Source organism: Haematobia irritans, chromosome 5 (genome assembly GCF_050003625.1).
Source record: "Haematobia irritans isolate KBUSLIRL chromosome 5, ASM5000362v1, whole genome shotgun sequence".
NCBI classification, from domain to species: Eukaryota; Metazoa; Arthropoda; class Insecta; order Diptera; family Muscidae; genus Haematobia; species Haematobia irritans.
This window is the reverse complement of record NC_134401.1, coordinates 44,073,273-44,093,408: the sequence shown is the minus strand read 5'-3', so window position 1 is coordinate 44,093,408 and position 20,136 is coordinate 44,073,273. Positions and strand designations below refer to the sequence as shown.

At 35.7% G+C, this 20,136-nt stretch overlaps 1 protein-coding gene across 4 annotated transcripts in view; it reads left to right on the top strand.

The window, feature by feature from the left end:
* Positions 1–20,136, top strand: part of ths (thisbe) — a 298,573-nt gene that overhangs the window by 272,803 nt on the left and 5,634 nt on the right. For all 4 annotated transcript variants that reach the window (XM_075312366.1, XM_075312365.1, XM_075312363.1 and 1 more), the window contains one exon: positions 18,047–18,165. In XM_075312366.1, the coding sequence (XP_075168481.1) occupies positions 18,047–18,165 (119 nt within the window). The remainder of the gene's footprint in view (positions 1–18,046; positions 18,166–20,136) is intronic.

Here is a 20,136-nt window from a genome sequence, read left to right as displayed (position 1 = left end):
ACCATTACCATAAACTCCATAGTAAAAGTTTTATTAAGTCTGGAGTGTATTAGTGGTTGATAGGACAGTGTTGCGAAATTACAAAAAGAAATGAATGTGCAAATTTCTATGATAAGAAGTTTGCAAAGAGCTCGTACAAATTGCTTGGGAACTTATGAGATTTCCTTTAGTCGATAGTAGAGATGCTGACGAAGTTTGACTGCGAAATCTACGTCAAAGCCGACTACAAGCATCTTCCGAGACAGGAGTTTTATACGGCAAAAGGAAGGGGAAAGGTAGCAGATATTTTCAAGCACATAAAACTGTCAAAGTTCGCAAAGAAATATCTGGTTTGGCAAGCCATCTGTACCTGTGGCTTGAAAAGCAGCATTTTCATAGCTTCCGGGACTGTCAACCAAGAAATTTACGTGAAAGAGTGTTTGAATAAACGTCTGCTGCCTTTCCTGAAGAAACACGGTTGTTCCGTACTGTTTTGGCCGGATTTGGCATCTTGCCATTACGGTAAAAATGTCATGGAGTGGTACGCCGCCAACAACGTGCAGGTGGTTCCCAAGGACAAGAACCCTCCCAACACGCCAGAGTTCCGCCCAATTGAGAAATACTGGGCTATTGTCAAGCGGAACCTAAAGAAGACCAAAAAACTGTCTTCTTTAGTTCAGTTCAAGGCAAACTGGCTTTCTGCGGCGAAGAAGGTGGACAAGGTGGCTGTACAAAATCTGATGGCAGGTGTCAAGCGTGAGGCCCGGCAATTCGGATTTGGAAAAGCGAAAGCCTAACTGAATATTTTTCCTGAATTTTATACTAATTGAACTTGAAAAAGAAATTTAATTTGATTTTTGAAATAAACGATTTCACCGATTTACACGCGTTTCCCCTTGATCAAATTTTGACCGTATCACCCTTTATTCAGTCCATTGTGATACCACAGTGGTGAACTTCTTTCTTATCACTGAGTGCTGCCCGATTCCATGTTAGGCTCAATGGCAAGGGACCTCCTTTTTATAGCCGAGTCCGAACGGCGTTCCACATTGCAGTGAAACATCTTAGAGAAGCTTTGAAACCCTCAGAAATGTCACCAGCATTACTGAGGTGGGATAATCCACCGCTGAAAAACTTTTTGGTGTTCGGTCGAAGCAGGAATCGACCTTGTGTATGCAAGGCGGGCATGCTAACCATTGCACCGTGGTGGCTCCCAAGTCTTACCGTAATATGATGTGTTTCCGTTGGGACCCGTTTATATAAAGACTGTATTGAGCTAAGGATACGATCGGGCAGAAAGATATTTCAGACACTCTACCTGTGTCTGAAATACCGAGCTTCCACTGTACCTAATAGCGCGACAACTAAGTATTGATCTGAGCCTATGTTATACTACTTAAGGTGTTCCGACTATCTTTTTGAACTACAAATTCAAGAATTTGACCAGCAGGTATGAAGCAAGCGGCTACTTTGTTGATGATGGCCAGGAAACCTGATGTTGGACTAGACATCTCCATCGTGACAACTATAGTCTGACTGGATGTTGTAAATTCCAGAAAATAGTAACCACCATTTCAGCAACTAAGATTGTCGCCGCAAAGTTAGCCGGATGCAGTCCATCGCACTCTTCGTGTCGATATATTTTTCATTCCTAAAAATTCTGCAGGATATCCCACCCACTCGATCATTATTAAGAGAAGTAAACCCATTTGTTAAGGTAGCCATCGATGGAGAAAACTCCCTGTAGATAACATATAAAACCTCTCTGACTATGCTGCGCGATTTACCTTCTCTTGTTTTATAATCCGCGAACTCTTCTGCTTCCACAATTCCTGTCTTTTCAACGCCATCAGAATTTAGCAATTCCTATGGTTCTTTTCGTCCCATATCAACTTGGTTTGCTCGCAACTCTCCGAAGGACCAAACGTCCTCGCTATAGTTCCTTATATTTGACGTGAATCATATAGAGATATAAAGACAGCGAAGGAAGAACGTCCGCAAAGATCGCCTTCCTTAGCCAATACATCTGCTTCTTCATTTCCTATTATTCCACAGTTACCCAGCAAAAAGTTACATTTTGCTGAACCCTAAATTCTCTACGACAGCTGCTGACTACCTCAGATCTAAGGTCTACATTGCCCAAGGCCTTTCTAGCTGCTTTATTGTCGATGAAGAAGCTGATATCGCCTAGATGCAATAAAATTGCATGTCCCTCTAAAGTCCCACATATTGTAGCTCTGGACCTTTAGCTCTGGACCTTCTCTAAGTGGTTTCACTGCAATGTGGAACGCCGTTCGGACCCGGCTATAAAAAGGAGGTACCTTGTCATTGAGCTTAACATGGAATCGGGCAGCACTCAGTGATAAGAGAGAAGTTCACCACTGTGGTATCACAATGGACTGAATAGTCTAAGTGAGCCTGATACATCGGGCTGCCACATAACCTAAGCGACATAAGATTGTCGCTGCAAAGTTAGCCGGGTGCAGTCCATCGCGCTCTTCGTGCCGATATATTTTTCATTCCTAAAAATTCTGCAGGATATCCCACCCACTCGATCATTATTAAGAGACGTAGACCCATTTGTTAAGGTAGCCATCGATGGAGAAAACTCTCTGCAGATATCATATAAAAACTCTCTGACTATGCTGCGCGATTTACCTTCTCTTGTTTTATAATCCGCGAACTCTTCTGCTTCCACAATTCCTGGCGCTGAAAAGCCATCAGAACTTAGCAATTCCTACGGTTCTTTCCGACCCATATCAACCCAACGTCCTCGCTATAGTTCCTTATATTTGACAAGAATCATATAGAGATATAAAGACAGCGAAGGAAGAACGTCCGCAAAGATCGCCCTCTTTAGCCAGTATATCTGCTTCTTCATTTGCCATTATTCCACAGTTACCCAGCAAAGAGTTACATTATGTTGAACCCTAATTTCTCTACGACAGCTGCTGACTACCTTAGATCTAAGGTCTACATTACCCAAGGCCTTTCTAGCTGCTTTATTGTCGATGAAGAGGCTGATATCGCCTAGATACAATAAAATTGCATGTCCCTCTGAAGTCCCACATATTGAAACTCTCGACCATTATATGCATCACCAAAATTAATTTTCGTCTTCAGTTAACCTTATTAAAAAATTATTAAAAGAAAATTTGAAGCTTGAATGCTTAACATTCTCTTTCTTCTAATTCTTTCCAAGAATATACCAGCAATTGTTATACCCTCCACCATAGGATGGGGGTATATTAACTTTGTCATTCCGTTTGTAACACATCGAAATATCGCTCTAAGACCCCATAAAGTATATTCTGGGTCGTGGTGAAATTCTGAGTCGATCTAAGCATGTCCGCCCGTCTGTTGAAATCATGTTAGGTTAGGTTAGGTGGCAGCCCGATATATCAGGCTCACTTAGACTATCCAGTCCATTGTGATACCACATTGGTGAACTTCTCTCTTATCACTGAGTGCTGACCGATTCCATGTTAAGCTCAATGACAAGGGACCTCCTTTTTATAGCCGAGTCGGAACGGCGTTCCACATTGCAGTGAAACCACTTAGAGAAGCTTTGAAACCCTCAGAAATATTACCAGCATTACTGAGGTGGGATAATCCAACGCTGAATAACTTTTTTGGTGTTCGGTCGAAGCTGGAATCGAACCCACAACATTGTGTATGCAAGGCGGGCATGCTAACCATTGCACCACGGTGGCTCCCGCTAACTTCCGAATGAAACAAGCTATCGACTTGAAACTTGGCACAAGTAGTTGTTATTGATGTAGGTCGGATGGTATTGCAAATGGGCCATATCGGTCCACTTTTACGTATAGCCCCCATATAAGGGACCCTCAGATTTGGCTTGCGGAGCGTCTAAGAGAGGCATACTTCATCCGATCCGGCTGAAATTTGGTATATGGTGTTGGTGTATGGTCTCTAACAACCATGCAAAAATTGGTCCACATCGGTCCATAATTATATATAGTCCCCATATAAACCGATCCCCCGATTTGGCTTGTGGAGCCTCTAAGAGAAGCATACTTCATCCAATCCGGCTGAAATTTGGTACATGGTGTGTGTATATGGTCTCTAACAACTATGCAAAAATTGGTCCACATCTGTGCATAATTATATATAGCCCCCATATAAACCGATCACCAGATTTGACCTCCGGAGCCTCTTGGAAGACCAAAATTCATCTGATTCAGTTGAAATTTGGTACGTAGTGTTAGTATATGGTATCAAATACCCATGCAAAAATTGGCCGAAATCGGTCTACAATTATATATAGCCCGCATATAAACCGATCCCCAGATTTGACCTACGGAGCCCCTTGGAAGAGCAAAATTCATCCGATTCGGTTGAAATTTGGTACGTGATGTTAGTATATGGAATCCAACAACCATGCAGGAATTGGTTCATATCAGTTTATAATTATATATAGCCCCCATATAAACCGATCTCCAGATTTGACCTCCGGTGCCTTTTGGAGAAGCAAAATTCATCCGATCTGGTTGAAATGTGGAACGTGGTGTTAGTATATGGTCTCTAACATCCATGCGAAAATTGGTCCACATCGGTTCACAATTATATATAGCCCCCATATAAACAGATCCCCAGATTTGGCTTGCGAAGCCTCTAAGAGAAGCATATTTCATCCGATCCGGTTGAAATTTGGAACATGGTGTTAGTATATTGTCTCTAACAACCGTGCCAGAATTGGTCCATATCGGTGCATAATTTTATATAGCCCCCATATAAACCATTCTCCAGATTTGAACCCCGGAGCCTCTTGGAGGAGCAAAATTCATCCGATCCGGTTCAATTCGATTGTGGATGGCAGTGTTTAGAAAAAGTTTCTACGCAATCCATGGTAGAGGGTACATAAGCTTCGGCCTGGCCGAACTTACGGCCGTATATACTTGTTTTTTCTTAAAACTATCTTCATGACTCTTGATTCCGAACCACTGTCCTCAAGATTACTTCCTACTCCATAGTCCCAAAGACCACAAAAGAGACCATCAGAATGGCTAAAAGTCATCATATACTTGGATATATGTACGAGCCCAAAGTATTGAGTGCGTACAATATTTGCTAGCATTCTCAATTGCAAATAAAATATACAACGATATTTCTATGGTTTGCGATGCTGATGCTATTCCTTACTGCTGTTCCGCATTTATGAATACCACAAAAGCTCAAAATAACAAACGACAGAAGTTGGATGGACCGAGGGACAGACGGAAAAAATCCTCCGAATAAAAGTGATGGACTAAAAACTCTAAACGAAGTATAAATTGAACAACTCTTCTAAAAATGATGTCCAATGTCCAGCTAGAATACGTATAGCTGGTGGTTTGGAGGGAATTACTATTGGTGCTCCTGTTAAAAGACCTGTTTGAGCGAATCGACCAACCAACAAACCAACCAAACATCCATTCATCCATCGCATCCATCCCATCCATCTATCCACCTCAAATGGCACAATATGAAATATTATGAGAGCATTCAAGTTATATTTGCCCCCTGTTACAATGTATAAATGCTTCTAAATTTCTGACGCCAAGAGCTTCACATCACAGAACATCATGCTAGCTAAGCACATTTGGATATTTGAAGTGAAGAGATGGCCAGGTTTTTTTGATGTACTCGGCTTTGGACTTGGATTTTGAACGCGTGAACGAGTCAGCAGCAGCAGCAACCATCAATCCACCAGGCAGGCCAGGCATTTCGAGTGGGGGCTTTCAAGTATTTCACTCATTTATTAGTACAATAATTGACTGTGGCAATGAGGATGAGAATACCTCGAGTATGGGGTGCTGACCATGTTGCTGCCGTAATAGCTGCCGTTTTTTTTTCTGTTCATTTATTTCGTGCCAGCCATCCACCCGAACTCCCTGCCTCCCTCCACCCATCGGTTAACCAACCGAAAACTCTTGATAATGTTGGTATTGAAACGATGTTGTTATTAATATTACTGCTGATGTTGTTACTGTACTGTAGCCTTTTTTCCCGAGTATTTTCGCTTTTTGTTCCGTTCCATTCCACATTGCCATCGATGTCAATGGCAATAGCACAAATGAATAGCAAAAATTGCTTCTAGAGCCTACAACTACCTCGTTTACCACTTGAGAGTATAATTTTCCACTCGTCAAAAATATCTTTTTAAAGGTTCAATATCCCGCTTTGTTTTTTTTTTTTCAAGAGTTCAGTTTTGTTTGACTGATTGTTTTGTCGACAATGGTACGGTCAGTATGTACGTCTTTCGTTGCCGTATATATGATGGACAGTTGCAATCACAAAAACTGAACTGAACTGAAATGCAATTGAATGCCGTTGAAAATCAGACCTCTAATAGTTGGAAACAACAACGAACAAAATATATTAAATTCATCCAATGGATAGTGTGACCTAGATCATCAAGAAAAGTAAATAAAATGAATAGTTTTATGCAATTTCGAAAAAAAAGATAGATGAGGATAATAACAACGAGGATGGAAGAGAAAGTTTTTGTAGATTCGAAAGGGTATAAGAAAAATGTTAATAAACTCCCAGATATGAAGTGTGTATTCCAGAGGAGCTCATTTCTTTTTTCTCAATGATAAGGGAGCCTCCTTGTATTCCAGAGGAGCTCATTTCTTTTTTCTCAATGATAAGAAGCCTCCTTGTTCTAGTTGAAGTTAGGTCTTACTTGTAGAGAACCTCCATAGATCCAGAATACTCAAAAATGGCACAAATTCAAGTTCGTGTATTTACAGACCACCCATTGCACACATAAACATGTGTTACTTTTTCAAAAAGATAAGATTATAGGACAACAAGAATTGCTAAAAATTTCCTTACATCAATTCCATAAACTTAGGAAACTTAAAATTGGTATCGATACTCACAAATCGGCAGTAATGAAAATTCCATTCTCACCTGCTCACAATCACAAATCCTCAGCATAAACAAGTATACACGGCCGTAAGTTCGGCCAGGCCGATGCTTATGTACCCTCCACCATGGATTGCGTAGAAACTTCTACTGAAGCCGATGGTATGGTATCTTAAAACTTCCTAACAACGTAATATATACCACATAGTCCATGCGTGGTATATATTAAAATACAAAAGGTCCTATTAAATACGTATATAATTAAGTTTAAAGTTTCTATAGAAATAAAATTTTGACAAAATAAAATTTTGACAACATTCTCTATAGAATTAAAATTTTGACGAAATTTTCTATAGAAATAAAATTTGGAAAAAATTTTCTATAGTAATAATCCAACCATCTTGCAGTCTATAGGGCTTTGCCCAAATAAATTTGACAAACATTCTTTTCCTCTGTTGGTTAAGCTACACTGGTAGTTTAGTCAATGTATGGTTTTAAGCTGCAATAAAAGACAACAACAATGCTTAAAGAACAAAACCAACAATAACAAAACAAAACAAATGGATAAAATTTTAACAAAATTTTCTATAGAAATAAAATTTTGTCAAAATGGTATCTTAAAACTTCCTAACAACGTAATATATACCACATAGTCCATACGTGGTATATATTAAACTACAAAAGGGCCGATTAAATACGTATATAATTAAGTTTAAAATTTCTATAGAAATAAAATTTTGACAAAATAAAATTTTGACAACATTTTCTATAGAAGTAAAATTTTGACAAAATTTTCTATAGAAATAAAATTTGGAACAAATTTTCTATAGAAATAAAATTTTAACATATGTTTCTATAGAAAAAAAATTTTAATAAAATTTTCTATAGAAATAAAATTTTGTCAAAATTTTCTATAGAAATAAAATTTTGACAAAATTTTCTATAGAAATAACATTTTGACAATATTTTCTATAAAAATAAAATTTTGGTAGATTATTTTTGGCTCGAGTGGCAACCATGATTATGAACCGATATGGACCAATTTTTGTGTAATTGGGGATCGGCAATATATAACTATAGACCGATATGGACCAATTTCGGCATGGTTATTAGCGGCCTTATACTAACACCACGTTGCAAATTTCAACCGGATCGGATGAATTTTGCTCCTCCAAGAGGCTCCGGAGATCAAATCTGGGGAACGGTTTATATGGGGTCTATATATAATTATGGACCGATATGGACCAATTCTCGCGTGTTTGTTAGAGACCACATTCTAACACCATGTTCCAAATTTCAACCGGATCGGATGAATTTTGCTCCTCCAAGAGGCTCCGGAGGACAAACCTGGGGATCGATTAATATGGGGGCTATATATAATTATGGACCGATATGGACCAATTCTTGCATGGTTGTTAGAGACCATATACTAACACCATGTACCAAATTTAAACCGGCTCGGATGAATTTTGCTCCTCTAAGAGGCTCCGGAGGTCAAATCTGGGGATCGGCTTATATGGGGGCTATATATATTTATGGGTCGATGTGGACCAATTTCTGTATGGTCATTAGAGAACATATACCAACACCAAGTACCAAATTTCTACCGGATCGGATGAAATTCGCTTCTCTTAGAGGCTCCGCAAGCCAAATCGGGGGATCGGTTTATATGGGGGCTATATATTATTATGGACCGATGTGGACCAATTTTTGCATGGTTATTAGAGACCATATACTAACACCATGTACCAAATTTCAGACGGATCGGATGAAATTTGCTTCTCTTAGAACAATCGCAAGCCAAATTTGGGGGTCCGTTTATATGGGGGCTATACGTAAAAGTGGACCGATATGGCCCATTTGCAATAACATCCGACCTACATCAATAACAACTACTTGTGCCAAGTTTCAAGTCGATACCTTGTTTCGTTCGGAAGTTAGCGTGATTTCAACAGACGGACGGACGGACATGTTCAGATCGACTCAGAATTTCACCACGACCCAGAATATATATACTGTATGGGGTCTTAGAGCAATATTTCGATGTGTTACAAAGGGAATGACAAAGTTAATATACCCCCATCCTATGGTGGAGGGTATAAAAAATTGCAATTAGTAAATAGGAGTGTGGTCCGCTAGGGAGCCACCGTGGTGCAATGGTTAGCATGCCCGCCTTGCAGACACAAGGTCGTGGGTTCGATTCCTGCTTCGACCGAACTCCAAAAAGTTTTTCAGCGCTGGATTATCCCACCTCAGTAATGCTGGTGACATTTCTGAGGGTTTCAAAGCTTCTCTAAGTGGTCTCAATGCAATGTCGAACGCCGTTCGGACTCGGCTATAAAACGGAGGTCCCTTGTCATTGAGCTTAACATGGAATCGGGCAGTACTCAGTGATAAGGGAGAAGTTCGCCAATGTGGTATCACAAAGGAGTGAATAGTCTAAGTGAGCCTGATACATCGGGCTGCCACATAACCTAACCTAGGTGCATACCTCGTGGGGAAACTGAAATGTTTGCGGATGCAATCAATATCGGTCAGTGATCCCTCTGTTTTTACACTTCTCTTTCGATTGGTATCGTAAAAAATTGTGGACACACTTCAGTTTTTGAGAAGCCATGGAAAAGTATCCGAAAACAGCTACCGCGAAGCTTAAAGTGAAAAGCAGACTAAAAACATAAGATTAAAGTGACAACATTTGACGATCGTGTATTTACAGACGATCAATTGCACACATCGGCATTAACTAGTGTTTTAAAAAGATCAGATTAAAGGGTGATACGGTCAAAATTTGGTCAGGGGAAAAATTGGGTCAAGGGACGGACAGACGGACATGGCTATATCGACTCAGGAGCCCACCCTGAGCATTTTTGCCAAAGACACCATGTGTCTATCTCCTCTCCTTCTGGGTGTTGCAAACATATGCACTAACTTATAATACCCTGTTCCACAGTGTGGCGCAGGGTATAATTAGTGGTTTCAATTAAAAATTTAATTGATACTGTTTTTGATAGAACTTTATTTTGATTAAAAAAAATATAATTAAAACAATGAAATTTTTAATTGAATAATTTTTCAAATTCCAGATTTAGATTGAAAAAATATTGGTGCTAGTTTTGTTTCAGCGTATGTAAAAAATTTCTTCATTTCTTTGAGCATAATGCCAAGGGCCATTGAGGAAAATTTTCAGTACAAATACCATAGTTTAATAATTTTTATAATCAAGCCAAAAGCTATTGCACACATAATAGACTTACGAATGCCTTTGTAAAGGGTACTTTAAGCAGATTAGTTGTGAAAACATTTTTCAATTATCAATTCATTTGTTATTTATTATGAAAAATTCAAAACAACTTTTATATAAAAGGAATTTCTTTATTTCTTTGAACATGTTCCAGGAAGAATATCCTAATTTAAAAATTTTCCAGGAATAATATACTAATTTAATTAATCTTTATATTTTCTAAGAATATTGTGAATATATTTCCCACATTAAAATCATAGCCCTTCAAACATAGCTTGATTCCCCAATTTATAAAATTTCCTGATAGCATTTTTTTTATTATTTTTTTACAATGCTAATATATGCACAACTCTATTAAATTTCCTAAAACAATTTCAATGCCACCATCATCATATCATCATAAACTTCCTACAAAAATATATGTCAACACTTGTAATATGATTCATTAAATACTATAACGTCAATTTTCAATTTGTTAAGTAAAATAAAAAAAAATCAATCGAAGATTAAGACTCAGATAAGATTGAAAGATTTTCTATTGCATTGATAAGTCAATGTAATAAGTAAACAACACAAATACCTCAACAGGAATAAATAATACGGATATTTAAAATCATTACATATATGTGTATTAGTAAATATGTTAAGATCCATGTGTTTGTTTGTGTGTGTGTGTTTATTTACAATATCCTAACACACAATCTCTTATAAATATCTAACGTTCGTTTACTTAGCTTGAGGCCAATTTGTTAGCAGCAATTTGCAAGATTGTCAACTCAACACCATGACACATATCATCGATGGATTTTCTCCACTATATGTGATAGGCATATTGACAAACAGACGGACATACAGACAAACAGACGAACGTGCACATGGATATTGAGAGCTCTATCGCTTTTTTCCATCTATTGAATAATAGTATTATGAAGATTTACCAGAGTACTTGCTGTGAGCGATACTTTGATATTTACTTACATGACATAGAAGCTCTGTTAGTTAATTTGCTAAGACATGGTTTGACACATTACAGTCTTAGGCTAGGAAATTGGGAAGAGTAGAATAAAAAAATATTAAAGGGATTAATAAAATAATAATAAATAAAAATAAATTTAGAAATTAAAAAAATACAAATAATTTTTATTAATTAAACAATTAGTAAACTTTAAAAAAAAACTTAATTTTTCATTATGATTAAAATTTCAAATTTTTATTTGGAAAATATCGTATTTTTTAATTTATTTAATAACAATCAGTGAATGCCCAAAAATACTACAAAACAAAATTATCAGAGCCAAAATAACACACACAATTTCTTATAAATTTAAATCGGGACATCCCAAAAAATCTTAAAGAGTTAAAGAGTAAAGAGTTAAAGAGTAAATCTTAAAGAGTTAATGGGGAGTTTGTACTAAGGGTCTCTGTAGAGCAATTTAATATTTGGATCCTCTTTGCGTATAAGTAATAACAATTTGAATAATTTTATTTATATTACTAATACGGCAACGTATACGACATGATGTTGCTCATACGACACCCTGCACATTGTTAATGATTTTCTCTGTTATTATAAATCAATCAATCGTCAATTTATGTGGAATTTTTTACTTCTTTTAGAAAATATATTTAGTTATTATTTTTAATTTTGTAGTACAGAAATGGAATGATTTAAATGTTTTTTTATGAGAATAAATAATAAAAGTTTAATAAATCTTGAAAAAAAAAGTTAATTGGTAATTTTACCTTAGGACTCTATAGAAAATTAATTAAGGTAATATTGCCATTTTACATTTGGACCCTCTATGCCAATAATTAATATTAATTTCATTATTATACCCTCCACCATATGATGGGGGGTATATTAACTTTGTCATTCCGTTTGTAACACATCGAAATATTGCTCTAACACCCCATAAACTATATATATTCTGGGTCGTGGTGAAATTCTGAGTCGATCTGAGCATGTCCGTCCGTCTGCTGAAATCACGAAACAAACTATCGACTTGAAACTTGGCACAAGTAGTTGTTATTGATGTAGGTCAGATGGTATTGTAAATGGGCCATATCGGTCCACTTTTACGTATAGCCCCCATATAAACGGATCCCCAAATTTGGCTTGCGAGGCCTCTAAAAGAAGCAAATTTCATCCGATCCGGCTGAAATTTGGTACATGGTGTTAGTATATGGTCTCTAACAACCATGCAAAAATTGGTCCATATCGGTCCATAATTACATATAGCCCCCATATAAACCAATCCCCCGATTTGGCTTGCGGAGCCTCTAAGAGAACCAAATTTCATCCGATCCGTCTGAAATTTGGTATATGGTGTTAGTATATGTTCTCTAATGACCATGCAAAAATTGGTTCACATCGGCCCATAATTATATATAGCCCCCATATAAACCGATCCCCAGATTTGTCCTCCGGAGCCCCTTGGAAGAGCAAAATTCATCCGATTCGGTTGAAATTTGGTACGTGATGTTAGTATATGATATCCAACAACCATGCAGGAATTGGTTCATATCAGTCCATAATTATATATAGCACCCATATAAACCGATGCCCAGATTTGACCTCCGGTGCCTTTTGGAGAAGCAAAATTTATCCGATCTGGTTGAAATTTTGTACGTGGTAGTAGTAAAGGGTGATTTGTTAAGAGCTTGATAACTTTTTTTTTTAAAAAAACGCATAAAAATTGCAAAATCTCATCGGTTCTTTATTTGAAACGTTAGATTGGTCCATGACATTTACTTTTTGAAGATAATTTCATTTAAATGTTGACCGCGGCTGCGTCTTAGGTGGTCCATTCGGAAAGTCCAATTTTGGGCAACTTTTTCGAGCATTTCGGCCGGAATAGCCCGAATTTCTTCGGAAATGTTGTCTTCCAAAGCTGGAATAGATGCTGGCTTATTTCTGTAGACTTTAGACTTGACGTAGCCCCACAAAAAATAGTCTAAAGGCGTCAAATCGCATGATCTTGGTGGCCAACTTACCGGTCCATTTCTTGAGATGAATTGTTCTCCGAAGTTTTCCCTCAAAATGGCCATAGCATCGCGAGCTGTGTGGCATGTAGCGCCATCTTGTTGAAACCACATGTCAACCAAGTTCAGTTCTTCCATTTTTGGCAACAAAAAGTTTGTTAGCATCGAACGATAGCGATCGCCATTCACCGTAACGTTGCGTCCAACAGCATCTTTGAAAAAATACGGTCCAATGATTCCACCAGCGTACAAACCACACCAAACAGTGCATTTTTCGGGATGCATGGGCAGTTCTTGAACGGCTTCTGGTTGCTCTTCACTCCAAATGCGGCAATTTTGCTTATTTACGTAGCCATTCAACCAGAAATGAGCCTCATCGCTGAATATGATATGATATGATATGAATATATGATATGAATATGATATTTAACAACCATGCCAAAAGTGGTCCATATCAGTCCATAATCACATATAGCCCCCATATAAACCGATCCCGAGATTTGGTTTTGGAGCCTCTTGGAGGAGCAAATTTCATCAGAGTCAGTTGAAATTTTGTACATTGTACTAGTATATGGCCGTTAACAACCATGCCTAACTAGGTCCATATCGGTCTATAGTTATATATAGACCTCAGATCCATATCAATAATTCTATATAGCCCCCATATAAGCGACCCCCATATTTCAATTCTGGCTCCCTACGTACCGTGCAAAAGTCCATATCGATTCGTAATTATTTGTAGACTTACCTACACATACTTTTTTTGTCTAATGTATACCACGTATGGACTAACTCACAATTTAGAAAACGATTTAAGATACCACAACCCAAGTAATTCGATTTCGTAGAAGTTTCTACCCAATCTATGGTGGAGGGTACATAAGATTCGACCTGGCCGAACTTACGGCCGTTTATACTTGTTTTTATACCCTTCACCACTACTGTGGTACAGGGTATAATAAGTTTGTGCATTTGTATGTAACGCCAAGAAGGAGTAATCATAGACCAACCTTTTAGTATACGGATCGGCTTAGAATTAAATTCTGTCTGTCCGTCCGTCTGTCTGCCTGTCTGTTGATGTATTTTTGTGTGCAAAGTAAAGCTCGCAGTTTTAGTCCGACTGTCCTAAAATTTGGTATAGGGTCTTGCCTCGGCTCAAAGACGATCCCTATTGATTTTGGAGAAAATCGGTTCAGATTTAGATATAGCTGCCATATATATTTTTCACCGATCTGGTCATAATTGGCGTGTATATCAACCGATCTTCTTCAAATGCCGTACATCCGAATATTTTATGAGTCTCGATAAACTTGCAAAATATCAGCCAAATCAGTTCAGATTTAGATATAGCTCCCATATATAGCTTTCGCCCGATTTACACTCATTTGCCCACAGAGGCCAATTTTTTGCTCCGATTTAGTTGAATTTTGCATAGGGAGTAGAATTAGCATTGTAACTATGCGTGCCAAATTTGGTTGAAATCGGTTCAGATTTGGATATATCTCCCATATATAGCTTTCGCCCGATTTACACTCATATGACCACAGAGGCCAATTTTTAACTCCGATTTAGTTGAAATTTTGCACAGGGAGTATAATTAGCCTTGTAGCTATGCGTGCCAAATTTGGTTGAAATCGGTTCAGATTTAGATATAGCTCCCATATATATGTTTTTCTGATTTCGACAAAAATGGTTAAAATACCAACATTTTCCTTGTAAAATCGCCACTGCTTAGTCGAAAAGTTGTAAAACTTACTCTAATTTTCCTAAACTTCTAATACATATATATCGAGCGATAAATCATAAATAAACTTTTGCCAAGTTTCCTTAAAATTGCTTCAGATTTAAATGTTTCCCATATTTTTTTTACTAAAATTGTGTTCCACCCTAGTGGATTAGCCGACTTAAATTTTGAGTCTATAGATTTTGTAAAAGTCTATCAAATTCTGTCCAAATCGAGTGATATTTAAATGTATGTATTTGGGACAAACCTTCATGGTATCGAAAATTTAGATCTACAAAGTGGTGCAGGGTATAATATAGTCGGCCCCGCCCGACTTTAGACTTTCCTTACTTGTTTTTTTTTTTATTAATGTCAACCATCATTTCATCTATTTATATTTAGTTCAATACAAATTAATTTTTTTATCTTGATTTTATTCACATTAATTTTATGTATTTAAATTCAATTTATTTAATTTAGTCAAATACAATGTTGCTATCCCATAGTTTATTTTAGTTTGATTTTATTTATTTAAATTCAATTAATTATTTAATTATAATCTAAATAAATTTTTTAAGTAAAACATCTCCTACTTGTCAATTTAATAACCCTTAGGCGTATACGTAATAAATTTTCCAATTTAATTTATTTACGTTTAACTCAATATACATATTTTTTTAATTTCGATTTATACGATATAGGTTAATTTTATATAATTGATAATTTTTTATATAATTTATTTTATTTCACTTTATATAATTTATCTAAGTAAATTTGCTTCATAAAAAATCAGCATGTTTATATTCTACAATGTAACATAACATTTTCAATTTTTGTTCTATTAATATTAAACATCACTTAATATATTGATATTTATTTCTACATAAATTTATTTACTTTATTTATTTTTATGTTATTTATTAAAATTTAGTTAACTTAATTTAATCTAAGATAATTTAATAAAATATCTCTCACTTTTCTATTTGCTAGCCCGTAGGCGTATACGTTATAACATTTCCAATATATTCTATTAATATCAATCATACGGTAGGATGGCTAAATATATAATGCTAAGCATATATAATCAAAAACTATTTTATTAAATAAGTTTTTAACATTGATACTCTTTTTTAAATTCAATAGAAAAAATATATCATCTCTTTCGTATCCTACGATCATTATTTTCGGTTTTCTACTGTATAGCCCATATGTTGTAAGCTGCCAACTGTCAATATTTCAGTTTGTTTCTTTAATGTTTTGGCTTTGGCTATCTCAAAAGCATGTTGATGTGTTTTATTTAAATATGAATTATGGTTGCTGAATCTGGTGTGCCGCTACAGCATGTTATAGTATTTATTTATTTATTTAAGACCAATAACCAACTAGCAAACGGGCCAAAGTTAACAACAACAACAACAACAACACCATATCATACACAAAAGACAGCCGTCATCATCATGAGACTAGCATTGACAACACCAGGCATCCATGACAATCTTCAAAGTGATCATCATCATTATCAGCAACATCGGTATTTACTAGTTGCGCGCCTACTGATGCTATCGAAAAAAAAAATAAAACAAACCAAACCTAAAGCCAGTATCTCTGGTCGTATGCGGACAGACGCTTGACTATACAATTTGTTGTCCAATGTGTCTGTCCACCCATTACTTGTTAAAAACGCGAGCCGGGCGCGTAAGTGTTACTGCGCATGCGTAAATGATTTTTTTGCGCCCCAACATCGATGGGTGGTCAGTGAGGCAACCCAACCCAGCCGGCAAGCATAGGCGATATCTACAACATATTACTCTGGTGGGCCCCATCGTCCATACACACTTGCGTTCTCTGTGAAGTGAATATATTTTGGAGACACCAAGCATTCCTATCATGATCATGAGACTTGTGATAATGATCACCACTAGTTGCGCATGCGTTGTATGTATGTTAGGGGCTAAGTAGAAAAAAATGGAATTATTTGCATATTTCTACAGTTTCAAAAACACAAATATTTATCTTCCATTTAGCAAAATTGAAGCTCTTGCCATGTCTCTTTTTTTTCTTCTGAGTGAATAAGTGTAAGTAATATGGCCATTTAAGAGGGACGTAGGGATGGAGCAGAGGAACTCTGTCCTTCCAAACAAAAAAAAAACAGAGATGCTCGCTCAGTTGATCTTTACATACCAAATGTTTCTATGGGTAACTGACTCAGTGCAGGGGTATATGGCTGGCTGACTGACTGATTGACTAACTTGGTTACTTGGTGATCTATGAGAGATCAATAAACTATTGAAAGCCAAATTAAATTGTAGTAGTTGTTGTCATCGATTTCTACTCGATGTATTACAAGAGTATCAGGTTTTCATCTTCCATAACATCAATGTGCCAGAGACATCTTTAGTTTGGTGGTTTCGTTTCGTTTTTTCTATGCCATGGTTGTTTTTTCTGCCTCCCCAAGATTGGTGTTTTTAATGCATGTTAACTTAAAAGTAAATTTACATTTTACAATTTAATTACTTGCGGTCTGTTCTGTTTCTGGCCATGGCCTATGCTCAGTTTTGTTTGAATTAATTCCTAGGGTCTTAGGTCTGCTGGTTTTAAGTTTGGTTAACCCAAACGCTAGAACCCCAAAGAAAACCTCTTGCAGCATTTTTTGCTCTTCAATGTCATAATCTTTGTGAGTGATATTTGCATATAAAAGTTATAAATTTTATATATTAATAGAGTTATTAAATAGTAATTTTTCAAAAATTTATGAATAACCCCTGAAGAAGTAAATTAGACAGCATAAATGACGATCACATAAATTATGAAGTGGTCAAAGAAATGAATCCTACTGACGATGATAATAGGTTAGGTTAAAATAAGGTGAAACTTACTACAGGACCATAGAAATAATGCCTCAGGCCATAAAATTCTCAAATATGAAAAATTAAGAATGTGAACTATTTGATACGCAATGGTAAATTTTTCCTCTTTGTTATTTACTCCTTGCAAGCTGGTATAAAAATTAGCAAAACCATTTTGGGAAATGGGTAAAACTGACATTTTATTGTCAATATTTAGAAAATATGTTAATATTTAGAAATGTAGACACATTACAATGACAACATAAAATCTACCTTAAAGTTTGGTAACGTTGTATCTAAAGTTTTTGTTTAGTTTGGTAACTCTCTTATCTAAAGTCTTGGTTTCAATTCTTTTCTCAAATTTTTACTTTAATTTTTTGTTTTATTTTTTGTCTTTTTCAGAAAATATAACAATACTCGGCCGCCCGGATTTTGTGAACGACAATTTCAAAATAGCTCTGTATGCGAAGGAAACACAAAGGTACCTGTGTTTCAACGATCATTGGAAACTAGTTGGAATGGTAAGCAAAAAATTCAATATAATTAAATTAAATTCAATATAATAAAATTGCGTTATTAGACCACCAAAGACATAAAAATACAATATAGAGACAATGTAAATATGGGAAAAAAATCGTCTATTGCATGGCGATTTACTCTTATTAATTTGGTAAAAAATTATGTAATATGAATATAATATGTCCCCGAAAGTGTTTTCTCGTATTACTTTGGGGACATGTTCCCAAATAATATCAGTTCATACCAAATAATTCTCAGAAATCATATGTCCCCAAAAAAATTTTCTATATCACCGAAGACACAATAACACAATTTCGAAATTAAAGAAAGTCGAATTTTTCTCAATAAAAATGTAAATCGTCTTTTCGTGATCTTCAAATATGAGTAATTGAGTTTTGATTATTTTAATTTTAATTAAAGAAGTCCGATTTTAAATATTGATTTTAAGTATTGTGCGAAACCATATTTAACTGTATCTAACATAATATATTGCATAGCGATATACTCTTATTTATTTGGAAAAAAATTATGTCCCCGAATATCATTTGATTTGCCTCAGAACTGGTTTTCAAGGGGTAAGACATGTCCCCTAATTAAAAATAGTTTATGTCATAAAACGACTTCATTTTATTCACTTCAAGAGCGAATTACACTCATACACTTCAAGAATAATTTTGTGTCTACCTCATTTTTAAAATATTTATATTGTCGAATAAGTTTTTCATCTTTTTCCGAAATAAAGCATGTCCCCAAATATAACCTACTCAAAAATTGGATATAGTATACTAAGATGTAAAGCCGGCACTTGTAAACTATTATAAAATGTTCACGATTAGCAAATACACTTAACTATAATGAAAAAATAAGTTCTAGAATTTTGTACTCTAAAGCAATGTATATATTCTCGAATATGACATGTCCCCAAAATAATGCATTCCCTCAAATTAGGCATGTCCCCGAATTTAATTCTCCCCAGTAATGTATGTGCCTGAATGTGACATGTCCCCGAATATGACATATCGCTGAATATGTTCCCGAATTTCCCACAGTATTATAGTAATTTAACAAATAAGATTCTCAGAAATCATATGTCCCCAAAGAAATTAGCTATATCGTAAAAAAATATGGTGGCATTAAGCCACAAAAGAGGACTTAATGTACGTGTCTAAATGTGACATGTCCTCGAATATGACACATCGCCGATGATGTCCCCGAATTTCCCACAATATTGTAGTAATATAACAAGTAAGATTCTCAAAAATCATATATCCCCAAAGAAATTTGCTTTATCGTAAAATATATGGTGGCAAAAGACACAATTTAACAATAAAAAATGCAAGTTTTTCTCAACAAAAATCAAAATTTTTCATGATCTTCAAATGTAAGTAATCGATTTTCGATTTTTTTTAATTAATCAAAATCAGTTTTGATTTTATCTAACAAAATTCATTTGCATAATGGTTTGGCCTTATGTCTTTGGAAACCAATTATGTCCTCGATTATGATATGTCCCCGAACATGTTTTTTTCGCATTATTTTGGAGACATGTTTCCAAATAATATCAATACATATCATAAAGCGACTTCATCCCATTCACTTCAAAAACAATTTACTCATTTCCACAAACAAATTGCCTCTAATTCTATTCAAAAAATATTTATTATGCCGAATATGAATAAGAATATGAATATGAACGGTATCCTAATCATACTTTACCAAAATAGAACATGTCCCCGAATTGTAAAAAAAATTTTTGCTTTGATAGTTTCCAACGTGGAAGTCTCTCCAATTTGAAAAAGTTTAAAAGCTATCAATACCAAAATATAAAACCAAAATTAAGGCCATTTCTTTTGTGAGAATGGATGTCTCATATTATTACCCAATTGAAACTTTAAATGGTCAAATGATAGCCACTGATAATTAATTTAATTTAAAATATATGAAATACTTTATATTCACTAATTGTTTAAAAT